The 13,920-nt window shown below is 36.5% G+C and overlaps 1 protein-coding gene across 3 annotated transcripts in view; it reads right to left on the bottom strand.

The window, feature by feature from the left end:
- Positions 1 to 1,626: 1,626 nt before the first annotated feature.
- The window catches only part of TMEM181 (transmembrane protein 181), a 34,820-nt gene continuing 22,526 nt past the window's right edge, over positions 1,627 to 13,920 (bottom strand). For 2 of the 3 annotated variants that reach the window (XM_079299061.1, XM_079299060.1), the window contains 10 exons: positions 13,426 to 13,525; positions 12,549 to 12,679; positions 11,870 to 11,961; positions 10,761 to 10,818; positions 10,014 to 10,116; positions 9,869 to 9,920; positions 9,192 to 9,274; positions 7,996 to 8,085; positions 6,323 to 6,389; positions 1,627 to 5,422 (listed from right to left, as the gene is read on the bottom strand). In XM_079299061.1, the coding sequence (XP_079155187.1) occupies positions 5,344 to 5,422; positions 6,323 to 6,389; positions 7,996 to 8,085; positions 9,192 to 9,274; positions 9,869 to 9,920; positions 10,014 to 10,116; positions 10,761 to 10,818; positions 11,870 to 11,961; positions 12,549 to 12,679; positions 13,426 to 13,525 (855 nt within the window). In that variant the 3' untranslated portion in view covers positions 1,627 to 5,343. The remainder of the gene's footprint in view (positions 5,423 to 6,322; positions 6,390 to 7,995; positions 8,086 to 9,191; positions 9,275 to 9,868; positions 9,921 to 10,013; positions 10,117 to 10,760; positions 10,819 to 11,869; positions 11,962 to 12,548; positions 12,680 to 13,425; positions 13,526 to 13,920) is intronic. The other variant, XM_079299062.1, reaches the window with a different exon arrangement.

Genomic DNA, 13,920 nt, shown 5'->3' with positions numbered 1-13,920 from the left:
ATATTAAAATCAGATTGAGTATCATGCCTAAAACAGTCATCAGGGTCAGAGAGAAACTTGTCATGAAAATAATAAATATTTGCTGTCTTGAGTTGCTAAGGAAATTTTTCATCAGGATGCTTACATACTTTTTCTCCTTTCCATTGTGCCAAAATGATGCTGGCAGTGTACTACTGAACTAGTTATTTACACTTAAACAAGTTTTGTGTACTTTGAGTCAAGATTTGCTTCTTGGTCAAGCCATTCAGACATTCATTGTCCTTTGTTCATGTTAATAATAGCAAATCACGTGATTTTTCTGGTTTTTGTTAGTTCATGCATATGCTGAACTGCAAAAAAAAAAGACAAAAACCAACAAATATTTGATATGCTTGTCAGTGTGAAGACTGTATGGGAGGAGAAAGCCCTGTTGCATTAAAATAGGAGTTGCACTACAGAAAGGTAGATACAGTTTTCATAGCTAGTTTTACATGTGAGCAATAACCAGTACTTCCAATGTAAGTTTTAGGACTACAGAAAAGGATTTAGAGGTTATGGATTTTTGCTGGTGGTTTCCCACTCCTGTGATTAAAATAGTGCTTTTCTTTAAAATTGCATAGCAATTGTATTTTACTGTTTTGGAGTTCTACAGTAACTGATCTTTAAATTTTTATCACCTTCAAACACTTCAATTTTAAGCCCTTTTCCCAGAAGCTGATGGCCAGTTCATCTCAGTGCCAAAGGACAGCATTTGGGTGATGAACTGGCAGAGTCCTGGCTCTAGGTAATTAATTTGCCTAATAAAAATAAACCCAAACCATGGATGGAGCATTCAAGGTAATCACACGGTCTCTGCTGCCTCTTGCTTACTGCTGTGGTTCTTCATGTGATTACAGCTACAGAAATGGGAGGCATGGCACCCCCAGTCTGCAGGGGAGGAGGAAGGGGGAAGCCATTTAGTTGGTGCCACAGAGGAGTCTGACCTGTGTTAATTAAAACCTAAGGAAAGGCTTCTGGGATTTACTGCTGCTGCTGAATGAGCACCACCCTATCTGATACTAGAGCCAGGAGTAAGCTGCATATCCGTTTGTGCCAGGAAGTTTGTGGCCATTTTATTCAGCAAGACAGATTTCAGTCTCCCCTCAAGTTTATATAAGAAATGGAATCACCTCAAACAGCAAGTAATGTGCTGATCACTTTGCAGTCCACCAGCTATGAGCAGAGTCTTGGAAGATAGAGTTATATGAAGTTGATGAATGACATCAACATCTTCACCATCTCTAAAGCTATTTTTTATTACTGGTATTAGCATTCACCAGGAGAATTCTCACTGCCAGCTTTGCAAAGCCAGTGTGAAGCCATTAGAAAATGCCAGGTCCCTTATGTAACCTGGCTGGCATATTTAAAATATTTAGCAACCTGTCCTTCAACCTTCAAGTCAGGGCAGGATAATAAAAAAGACCCCTAATAAACAATACAAAACATCTGTGATGACACAGCCTCTTGGATACCATCCTTATGCAATTAACCAAGTTTAAATATGCATAAGAAAATGCATGTAAGCTGAAAATATGTGTAAGTCATAAAAACAGTTTATGAGAAGGAAACTAAAATTCAGTAGAAGGAAAATAAACCCAGGATACAATATAAAGATATAAAACTTTATTATGAACATATTTAACAATGATTATGCACATAAAGTCTTCCAAGAAACTTCCTTGAAGTAAAATATTCTGTTTTCCTTCATATTTCACATTATCATGAAGTTTTACAACATAAATGGATAATTTGCTGTTATTAGCACAACTTACAGATACACAGAATATTTAACATGTCCTCATGCACACTTTCTCAAAGCATTTAATTACAGCTTCTCATTAAACAGAGCATTTATCTTACACATTTTTATACCATTTTGGTACACAATTTTTCCATATTTTCATTTTACATATTTACAAACTCCTAAAAAAGTTTTACAGTAATGCAAAAGTTATTACTGGCATAAGCAAAAGGAAATGGGCAGGGAAATTACATGACCATGGATAAAACATTTGGCTCAGAGAAAGATAATAGATCAAAGTCTTTCCTAGCTGGAACTGTTCTCCCTCCAGTATTGGTTCCACAGATCCAATGCACAAGCTGTTTCTTACAGGTGTTAAGCCTTAGGCTTCCTCTTTGCCAGTCCTAGGAAAGCTTTCCACCAATTTCAACATCAACTGTATTTGTAAAGCAAATACTACAGAAAGCAGTGGCTATGACTTGCACTCAATTATTGATTTCTTAGAAGTCCCTTGAAATCACTGTACACCTGGCAGTCTTGCAGTTACTAATGGATGAAGTCTCCTTTAGAGCCAGGATCACTGTGTGCTGTGGGGCCTTCCTGTGTACATTTCTTGTTTTGTATGGTTGGAGCAGTGATGGAAATAACTACTTTAACAGTAATAAAAGGAAAGCCAGGCTAGCTTCTTAAACAGATTTATTCTGTTTGACCCTTAGATTTCAATACTTAGAAGTGAACTGATGCCACCTACTCCCAAGTTGTTTACAATCCAGATTGCAGTATTCTTCAAATACTGTCTCTATCTCCAATCATGGAAATAAGAGAAGAAAACTAGTTCCTCATCTGCTTCATTGCTTTTGTCATCTTACTGTATATTGAATTTGATGCAACAGTGATTCAACCAAGCTACCGTAAAACTGTGGCACCTCCAAAATGGAAAGCTATTTTGCATGGCAAACATCACTTAAATATAATCTCTAAAAATTACCACAGAAATTATTTTTTTCACTATTTTCATAGTGAGATACTTTAAGTATACATTTCCCATTTTTAGCTTTTCTATTTCCACTTTGAATGTAATGATGTAGTGAAGTTTATTCAAACACAACAGCAAGAGACATGAGTTGAAAACAGCTTAGAAAAAATAATCTACAAGTTAGATTAAAAATATGGTTTTTGGTTAATGAAATCCCAAGGCATGGCTCTATTTGAGAGTTAACCAGTAATAACCAGTTCAGACTGTGGTAAGAAACATTAGTGTACTTTACACATTGGTCAAATTTTATATCTTCATGACAATTTAGGAGAGAATTAAACAGTATCAGAGGAAAAATATCTGAGTATGTAAGAATAGTGTAAAAATCAGTTTTTGAAAACCTACTTCATGTACCCACTGTTATTCCAATGGAACTTTAAAGGATTTGGCTTATGTAAACAATGCCAAATTGGTTGTCAAGTTTTACTCTGCACATTCAGATAGGGAGAGTTAACTCAGAATACCAAAAATGAGAACTGACTCTACAATTTTAGGATAGAGAGCATCTTCCATTCCCTTTCAAAACAGTCTAAAAAGAAATGCTGAAAGTACATTTTACTACAGTTTACTGCAAAGAAAACCACCACTAACTTAAATTACTTCTTTAGTGTTTTCCTGTATGTTCTTCTGAAGTAATACCCATTAAGAAGTTAAAGGGAAAAACCTGCTCCTCCTCCCCAGCAATTTCCTTGCTTTAGCCATCCATCAGTGCTTTGGCTTCTAACAAAGAAATGATCCCTGCCACAAAAAGGTTTTAATTTCAGATACTCGCAAAAAATTTCACAGCTCTACATAATTTTAGAAAGTTTTCCCCTCTCTCTTTCTCACACACACAATGTTTCGCGACACATCTTTAGAAGAACACTGATTTAATCTGAATTATTCTATGACAGCAAAGGCACAACCACATGAAGCAGTTCCTTTGGTCCTCTCAAAGTGAGTTGCTGCCTTGTGCAGCCTCCCCTTCACAATCTTGAATAGCCACCAGGAGGCCATTGCAATGGGCACAGTCTGGAGCAGTTGTTGCATTAAAGCACAACAAATCTCCTTTTTCCCCAATATGATTCAGCAAGTCTAGCAGGATTTCATTGCACTATTCTGCTTAAACTACTTAATTGATGAGCACAATTCCCCAGTGCAACCCAGCACCACATAGTACTAGATTAACAGTGCTTTTGAGAGTCTTCTAATGTAGCAGGGCAGAGAAATTTTACAGGAGTAAATCTCTGTTACAAGTACATGGAAAAAGCATATACTTTTAGAAAGGTCAAGTATCTGAAAACAAAAGTAGTTACAAACAAAACATCTTAAATAGAAAATTGAACAATGGTGTAGGAGAAAAGCAACTTCTAAATAGAGAAGCAGCAGCATTGTACAAGGAATACTTAATTCCCATATAGCTTTGTTCCAGCTCAGACTGGAATACAGATAAATCACAAAATGTGCTAGTAGAAGTTCCCATCATACAGGTGGCGACTGATATGACAAAGAAGCTGAACTGTGCACAGAACAGGCTCACTGACTCTCAGGCACGTTCAATACATGAGCAACCACAACTGTGCCTACCATGTAGAGGAACTATCTCTATTAATACAACTGAAGGAAAGATTGATGTAGGGAAAAAACCTCTAAAATTGAAATGTTTGGAAATGCAAAACTTACTTCTTTAGAAAGCTTTCATATTCTATTCTCTGTAACTAACAATTTCCTCCAGCATACAAGAAGACCAGTAAGAAGCCAGTACTAGCTTCCTCCTGAGACTTTTGTTGCTGAAATATTTCCATTTGAAAGGGCTGATTAAATAAAACAACAGACACTTCTGCTGTGGCAGTAAAGCATGTCATGAAACATATTATACACGTAATTTTGCACCACTGAGACTATTAGCTCGCCTATTTGCCCATATCTTGCACTTAAACATCCAGTAAACTTACTGAAATGTATTTTTTTAAATGGCCTTAAGTCTATATCACTTATTTGAAGGAAGAATAGAAAGCTTGTGTCTTCTTGCACTGATTAAAAAACACCAACCAAACAAAACACTTCATTCCTTACCTCCAGCTCAAAAGGATAAGTTAGAAAATTGAAAGGGAAATGAGGCACTTCATACCACGGTGGACAGCATACAAAACAGCTAATGCAAAATGCAACAGATGAATGGCAGTATGCTGCACATAACCCTAAAGAGAAAAAAAATAAAAAACCCAAAACTCAGCAGCAAGGAAGCAATTTGAAACTCAGTATACAATCTGTGGGACTTTTAAACAGAAATAGACGAAGATTTTAGTCCACAGACATCCTGCTATCAGGCATTTTATAAGACATAAAAATTTTGGTTTCTTCAGTTTTCACCATAACCATTTCTATTTTTTTTTTTCCTCAGTTTTATCCTTGTAAACAGAAATAGAAGCAGGATGTCCTTCCTGGGAGTTGATGCTCAGATGACAGCAGACTGTAGGAAACCAAAGAAGTTGTCCATCTAGGAAAACTTCAGAATTGGGTGAACTCCAGATTAACAAGTCTGTCTGCATTGAAACCAGTCAATCAATCAATCACTGTCCGACTCTTCTTTGTACTTGGCTCTAATAGCTTGGCCATTCTGAAGGGGCATCTCTTCATAGTCACTCCTGTGAAACAGACACATGTTGTAACTCCTGAACATGGTGTTCAGATAGGAAGTTGAATATAAAGAGGAAAGTTCTAAGCTACATTGAGGCATCAAATTGTTACTTGGGTAAGAAGCTGGTATCTGTTTTTCTTCTTTGTGAGAGCTATGAACAACACATGATTTTTCTCCAGAGGATGATGCATAATAGAAGTTATTCCAGTGAAAGCCATTTTTCACACAGATTTGCAACAAGCAAGCTAGCACTACCATTATTCATCTAACTAACCCAAAGGCAAGCTATCCTAGCATGAACTTGATCAGGTTGGTACAGTGTTTTTGTCCCATCCTCACTGTTCCAGACACTTTGGTAAGAGTGGTAAGTTTTGCCTCTTTGGTAAGAGGCAAAAACATCATGGGTGTATTTCAGTGTCCAGCACAGAGACCTTGACTGGGATGGGTTTCAAGCACTACTATAATTCTCGTATTACATAAAATCCCACACAGCAAGGAAGTTTTGCTAGAGTTGATTATTCTTCATTCAGTAAGTGCTGGAGACTTAAGAAGTGCCACTCTCCTTCCCTGAAGCATTTACATAAGAGCTGACTCCTGCTGTCTTTCCCAGTGTAATAAAAAGGAAGTCCTTTCCCTTCACAGCTCTTCCTGCCTTCACTGCATGAGCTATCAGCATCATAATACTTTCTTACCTGTTTGTGTCAGTGCCATGGCAATCCCTTTTAGAAACCAAAAACCCAAGGAAAAAACATGCATTCTCATTGTATTTCTGTTTCAGAAAAGACTATGTTTCTATTCTTTAGGCAGAAGACTTTCACTAAAAACCCTTCACTGAACTGATATGTAAAAATATATTACAAAAATAACACACCAGAAGTAACTCTCCATAGGTATTTCATAATCTTACCCATAAATCACATCATCATCTGAATCATTCAGCATAGAAAAAGCAGGATTGTCTTTCAACTGTGATTCTGAAAAACACAAGTAAGGGTTAATTTAGTGTGTTAAATATAGAAATAGTAGTAGTGCTCTAGCTACAGTAGTAGACTAGTGTTAACACTGTAGCAACAGACACAACTTCCAAGGCAGTCACAACCACAGTTCAACAAAACTATACCCAAACAGGAATTCTCTCCTTTTAATTAACTACCCTTCAGCCACATTATTATAGTGTTCTGAAGAGTTAAGGAGATAACATAATAATCTCATTTTTAGACAGATATTCTCCATGTTGTCTAAGTTAATTTCCTCCCTTGTGCAATTTCCTGTGTTGTATTTCAACCTGCACATAAATGGGTAATTCCTAACCAAAATTTTTATGTATATTAAAAGCACAGACTTGGTTATTTCTAAGATAAATATATAATAGAATAAAGTTGGAATGCCTTGACTGCAAGTCAGTGATTATTCAGTTATTCTCTATCTTTGAAAGAGATGAAGGAAGGACTTGTAGCTTCACGGTGAGATGAAAAGGAACACATACTTTGCAATTGCTATTTATGACAATTCCCTCTAGCTTGTTTTAAGGCCTTCATTTCTTGCATAATCTCTATTGTTTAGCTGCAGTTCATACTTATATGCAAGTAAATTTTAATCTAGCAATTTGCTATAGCATATTTTTCCTGGCAGCAGTTTACCTTCTGCTGTCTACAAACAAGTATTTCTGCAACCCAGCAGAAGGCTTTCAACTTTATTTGCATCCAGTTCTTTTTCTGGATGTAAAAATAGCATTTTTCTGAAACAGTTCTGTCCATCTCCACTCTAAATTAGAGAAAGGATGAGCTTCACTATTTAGTGCCTTCCCCCTGCATGCTCTCAGCACACAAGATATGATGGGACAGGCTGCCAGATAATCTCATCTAGGCCTCCTTTCCCATGAAAGGTTGGGCCATGTCATCTTTCCAGGTCTCCTCCAACCTGGGCTCTTCTGTGGTTCTGTAACTTGAACAGAATGCTTAAAGCAGAGAATGGAGTCAGTAAAAATACTTATTTTAATGATCTTTACCTGTTAGTGAGGGAAACGCTTTATAGTCATTATGTAAGTCAGACTGTATCCTTTACATCAGAATGCAAAACCAGAATTGCCACTGACTCAATCCCTTTACACAGGCCCTGTACAGCACTTCCCATAGCAAGCTCTCCAAAATTTCTCCCATATTAGAGCCCAGTTTCACTCCTACTTTCCAACAGCATTTGGATTTCAGAGTACAGTTTACCAGCATGCCAATGTATTAACTTTTGTTAGAACAAAGTGCAAATGAAGTGATGTTGTTCCTTAAGGGCTGTCTATGAGTCAACCAAAGGTTGGTGCATCACATGCAAAACCTCACACTGACAGTAAATTTGATCTAAGTGCACAAGAATTCAATCCTGGCTAATCAGTTAATTATATTTCATGTGTTCCTTCATATTTCCAATACTAATTTACTCAGGAGCAGTGAGTGCATCTCCTGCTTACATTAACTCAGAGCAAACCAGAACAGTAATGAGATAATCAGAAAACAAAGACATTGCACAGCATCTGCTAACATGGCAGCTCTTGTCACCCATGTTTGCCAGACAGTGGTTCACACTCACCATACAGAGCATTCTTTGAGGGGGAATACACGAACGCTAATGTGTAGAGATAAAAGTTCAGTAACCCATAAAATGATAAGAATTCTGCTGGTAGTAAGTGTCAAGGACATTGCTCAGTATAGTTCCATACATATTAACTGTGGAAACAAGACCCAACCCAGGCTATTTCAATGGAAAAAATGTTTACCTTACTGAAGTTTGTGAGCATGAATGGCTAAACAAAACTGCATGTTTTAAAAACAGTGACAACTAATGTACTCAAGCTATTTCAAGGTAAAGCTCCCATTGAAAACAAAGCTTTCACACAGGTAACATTTGCTGAGGTACAGTTTGCTCTTGAGCAGTGGAGTGCAATTGAACAGTTCTGCCTTGAATGCTGAAAGAAAGCAGAGTAAGTTAGGTGTTCAGGTGGGTTTGGCTTGGTTTATTTTTTTTTTAAAAGTTCTTCCTTGGCACAGTGATGAAGAAGGAAGGAGAAAGGACTATATGTGCATAGAACTCTGAAGATGGTTTCTTGCCATTGTTTTAGGTGAATCCTAAAGATTTACATATTGTTTTCTCCTACCTCCCAACTCGCACCTAAGCTAATCAGCAACCAGAGCAGCTGCAGTCACACAAGTACTCTCAGAAAGTAGAATGTACTAGCATCTCATAGTTCAGGACTAGGAATACAGGTCACAATCCTGTTGTCAACAGACATCGGAAATAGTCTCTCCCAAGCCACTTAAATTCTTCGTTGTGACCTGTATCACATGTTGACTTGGACCAATACTCAAATGCATTTTCAGTGACATCAAACCTATTAATTTCTCATATTTTAGTACACCCCAAGACAACTGGTAAGTATAAAGCAAACAACTGAGGCAGTAAACACAGCCAAATTTGCTATAATATCTCATTAAAATTAGTTAGATATGCATTAGGCATGCATATCTAAGACTTCATTCCTCTTGGAGAGTATCACAAGCAGTTGTGATGCATGTCATGTGGACACACTAGATAAGACTATCTAGGTCATAACCTTTACAAAGAGCCATTACAAAATGCTGACAGGAAACCTCAAAACAAAACAGACTCAGCTTCAAGAGTCCACCTAGAAGGCAAAGGTCTCAGTCTTAGGTACATCATTTTAAAGCACCTTCTGTATGAAAACAGATTAACATTCCTACTTGAGCAGTACCACAATACAAGGATATAGTTCTGATAATGAGTTGACAGCTCAGCAACAAAGTTGTCCTGTAGAACTTGTGCTCCAAAGCGTAGGTAGAGTATAACAATGCTGTGGGGAAAAAAATAAAGCATATAGGTGTACTGTGTCCTTAGGCTGCAAAACTGAAATAGTAGGTTGATAGAAGGGTATATAAGGGAATAATTATGTTAACATGCTGACCATTTATTTTAAGATAAAGCAATTTGCTTTGCTAGTTCTAAATTACGAATTATTCTCTTGTGATTAAAAGTCAGCATTCAGCTGAGAAAAGCAGAAATCCTCAGATTTCATCCACTACAGAGCAGTCCAATAGCCAACAGCTATTTCAAATAACATATTTGGTGTAGGGAAAACAGATATTAACAGTAATGTATGAAACTAACTGTAAACTTCTGCTTTGACTAAGTGAAGTCTACAAAGTTCCAGAAGAGCTCTGCCAAATGAACTTCTAAATCTTATGCACTGCCACAGTGGTAGAAATAATATAAAGTTAGCTCAAAAAGCCTCAAGAAGGGTTAAAAAGAAATGCTTGCCATCACAATAAAATTAAAAGGCCTTTTTCTGTTTCATTGACTAATTTATTAGCAACAAAATGTATTCAAAGCCCCCCAAAAAAGGTCAGAAAAGTTAGAATACTGACAAATGTACTTTGAAAAGCCTTACCTAATGACAAGCACTACAAAGGTTAATGCAGTCAAGAATTTTAACCTGAGATCTGGAAAAGATTGAGAAAAGTTGCTATCAGTGAATTTGCCCCTACATCTAGGAGAAGCAAGCCCATTTGAGAAGATTCAGAACTATTCCTTACCAACATAAGGCATGTTTCGAAGTTCTGAGCATGCCCTCACTATCAGGAACAAAAGGTAAAGAATGTATGTGGTTGCCACCACAAGGAAGAAGATTTTCATTCCCTGTAAGGAAAGTGTTAGGTTTCATTATTTAATAATATTTGATCTATTTCTTCTTCTGTCAATAGAAATAATTAATTCCCAAAAGCACAACACAGAATGGTCCATTTATGCAGGGAAATAGGCACATGAAGCAAGGATGGTGATACATTCAGGGAGGGTTTTGGGGAATGTAAAGAAAGCATGCTTAATAGAAGCAAGGATTTTGTTAACTGAGTTCAGAGTTGGGTGAATCTCAATAATTTTCTAAAAACACAGCTCCCAAGAATAATAAAAGGACCTATGTACATCAAATCCTCCTTTGCAACAAGAAAATTTGTAATTTACTACGGTAGGGGACCTTGGCAGGACTTAAGATGTGCAAAACTGAATAACAGACTTAAAATTTTATTTCAATCCCAACAAACTTATGGTGTTTAGTCTCCAGATTTGCAAGACAATTTACTTTTTCAGTGGGACAGATCTCAATATGGTCTATGTATGATCTAAAGCAAAAAGAAAAGTACTCTAGTTAGAATAAGACTGTCTGACCAGCATTTTCTGTTTTCTAAACTGTGTTATACATTTTACAGAAGAACAAGCTGTATCTCCTCATATTGCCTAACTGTACCTAACAAGTGGACAGCAAGAAGTCATTTTTTACTTACCTGGAAATTACCTGTGTCAACCCTGTATTGATATGTAGGGTCATGTACTTCATTCACTCTAGAAAAGATTCAAAATTAAAAAGTGGTATGTCCACAACTCCAGACATGGCTAAAAAGACATGCTGACCAAGAAAACCACTAACAAAGAAAAGGTTTAAGGTAACTATACAGAGTTTATAACAAAAGGGTTTGTCTGTGTAAGTTGGTGCAATGCCATTAATTACAATGTAGTCATAAAAATTTACCATATATATAGCAAACTGAATTAAAAAAAAATATGGAGGATTTAAATTAGGATCATGTCTAATCTCCTGACTTCTTTTTTAAAAAATGCAGGTCTTGTAAATTCATCAAAGCCTTCAGAATTTCTACAGGTCTTCAGGATTCAGTGTCTACATTTTATCACTGGAAAACTGTGGCATGAGGCCTTCCCTCATAGAAATCATTGACTAATAGCACGAGCATTTCCTGCAACTGCACTGCTTTCCATAATGTACAATGGCAAGGAGAAAGTTAGAAGATATCTTCCTTGTCAGAGATAAAAGAAGAAGCAAACACTTGAGACTAAAACAGTATAAAAACTACAAATGTACTAACATGAATGAAGTTTTCTGGGTAGGGAAGAGTGACACCTTTATGTTAACACAACAAATTGGAAAAAAGGGAGAACCACTAAACGAAGCAAAAGAACAGAGTTCTGAGTAAAGACAGCATAACTTGTCTAGGTCATGTCAGTACCAGTTGTGCAGGTTTAATAGTCAAGAAAGTCTGGTCAAACTATGTCATAATTAGCTACAGAAAAACTGTTGCTTCAGCTACTAGAAGTTAATTGAACCATAGCACTAGTGATACTTGTAGGGACCCATAACATACTGGCAAAGTAGTGATTTCTAGATCACATTCTGATTTATGAACTGATTACTACGTTGTCCATGGAGAACTGTTCTCAAATCAGTCACAATTTGCAGAACAGAAAGATGAAACAATTTGAATTCCATTCCTGTACCACAATCAGAGCATTAAGAAACAGATACCTCAAGGTACACACAATTTTCTCATTCTTGAACACTCTCAGCTCATACTTATGCAATACATTTTAAATTACTTACGTTTGCCATATTCCCAGTGTAACAGAGGCCAGCCACAGCAGTCCAACAATAAAAAATTTAGGCAGATAGAAAGTTAAGAACTTTCTTTCCCCCTATTAAGAAAAGAATAGTGTGGTGAAAGTGTGAACTCACTTTCTTGACAGAATAAAAGAACTATCAACTTTGTTTCGCTCAATATGAACTGGATTAAGAGACTCATTGGTATTTTTATCCTCCACAAGTGACTAGAGAAGACATTATATTCTATCATCATTTGTGTTAATAAAATGAAGTAGAGTTGGAGCATCCTATTTATAAGGTCCTATATATTTCACTGATAATACAAATTCAGGAATAGACTTCAGAATTCCTATTTCTTTTAGGTAGTATTTTAAAGTAGTTTAAAAAACCAATCAACTACCACATACAGCATCAAAACCTTTCAAGCAAGAATGAAGCATAATGACATCATAATTCTGATAACTGTCCCATCTATTTCATTTAGGCTCGGTTGACTCAAAATAATCTACTTACCATAAATCATTCTAATTCCAAAGCTTCATACGTCACACTGTATTTTATTAATAAAGGAAATGCCTCTTTTGTAAGAATTTGATTTCATTTTTGTCACCTTTTGAGAGAACTAAACAAAACAAGTCCTGCCTCCACAGTAAGTAGAAGATACTGTTGCATCTCTTACCTGTACTCTTATACCATGATAGACACAAAGCCAGAACAACAACAGTGCACACAGAAACAGTGACTGGAACAGATCATCCAACATTCCAGGAAACCAGCTGTTCACCAGAAAAGAAAGGGGGAAAAATGGATCTGTAACAAAATAAGAACAAAAAAAAAAGGAAAAGTTAAACGGAGAAAAAAACCTTTCAATATGAAAAGCAAAGCAGAATCTATCTTCAGCAGAACAAAAAAAAACCTAGATTTTTTTCAAATTACACCGTAAATGCAACTGAAGCTTGCTTTATTTTAAAGAGGTTAACAAAGAAAATGGTGCCTCCAGCAGCACTCCATTCTGCTGTAGAAATAATCTCTCAAATGGCTGCCAACATTTCTAGAAGATTTCAAGTTTTATTAGACTTTCTACTACATCACTGTTAATGGTTACAACCTAAAAATTTATCATATAATGACTAATAGGCAAATATTCTTTTGGTACTGCTAGAAAGTGCTAGAATTTGCTCTGTTTTACTGGACTAAAAGCAGCCTCCATTTTTAACTAAAGTGTGAGTAGTTGAAAAATTAAGAAGACAGCAGACTAACAGAAATTGAAAGGTTAAGTATGGCAGGCACGTATTCCAGTAAGAGCATTAAACAAATGTGACTGAGAAGATTAAGATCCACCCACTCGTTATGCCCTTGAATTTGCTACACTTGGAAAGGGTTAGGTTTTTAAAGTTTAGTTTAAAATTTTAATTTTAAATTTCAATTTAATTTAGTTTGCTGAAGTTTTATAAACAACTGCTTATGAGTTCAGGGAAAAATTCCATTTTGCCTTCTCTTTTTTCCTGCTTCTTATTTGAAAAGGTGCCTTTCTAAAAATGCAAGGATACAAGTACCATTGTAAAGCAGCAAGAGAGGAAGTAGGATGGACATCCATTTCTGTTCAATACCCCAGTCTCTCATGGAGAATTTCCGCAGGGAGTGTGCAAACAGGCACTATAAAACAACAACAACAATTTGTAAGGAAGGAATACAGCCTTCTATGGTTTAACCAGAACTAAGACAGACTGCAAGGTCTGTGGCCTTTGCCACTGAGAACACTGTAAAACAGGAGCCAGGCCTCCTAGTTTCTATTTCAAGTTTGCTCATTGACCCCAAAGCAAATGGCTTAATTTCTCAAGCAAACTGAGAAGTAAACCAGCCAGTACATGAAAATCAACATGTGAGTAAAAAAGATGTTGCCTCGTTTCTGGTTACACTCTATCGACAACTTTCACTTGAACTCACTTTTTTTAAAAGCAGACTGCATTTTATATCCACAATTACTTGAGTAACATCATCTGCGAGAGAAATGCTATGGAAGCATGGAGTACTTCAGTGTCCCTATTCTG

The sequence above is a fragment of the Erithacus rubecula genome (genome assembly GCF_903797595.1).
Source record: "Erithacus rubecula genome assembly, chromosome: 2".
Taxonomy (NCBI): Eukaryota; Metazoa; Chordata; class Aves; order Passeriformes; family Muscicapidae; genus Erithacus; species Erithacus rubecula.
This window is presented reverse-complemented; position numbering and strand designations above follow the sequence as displayed.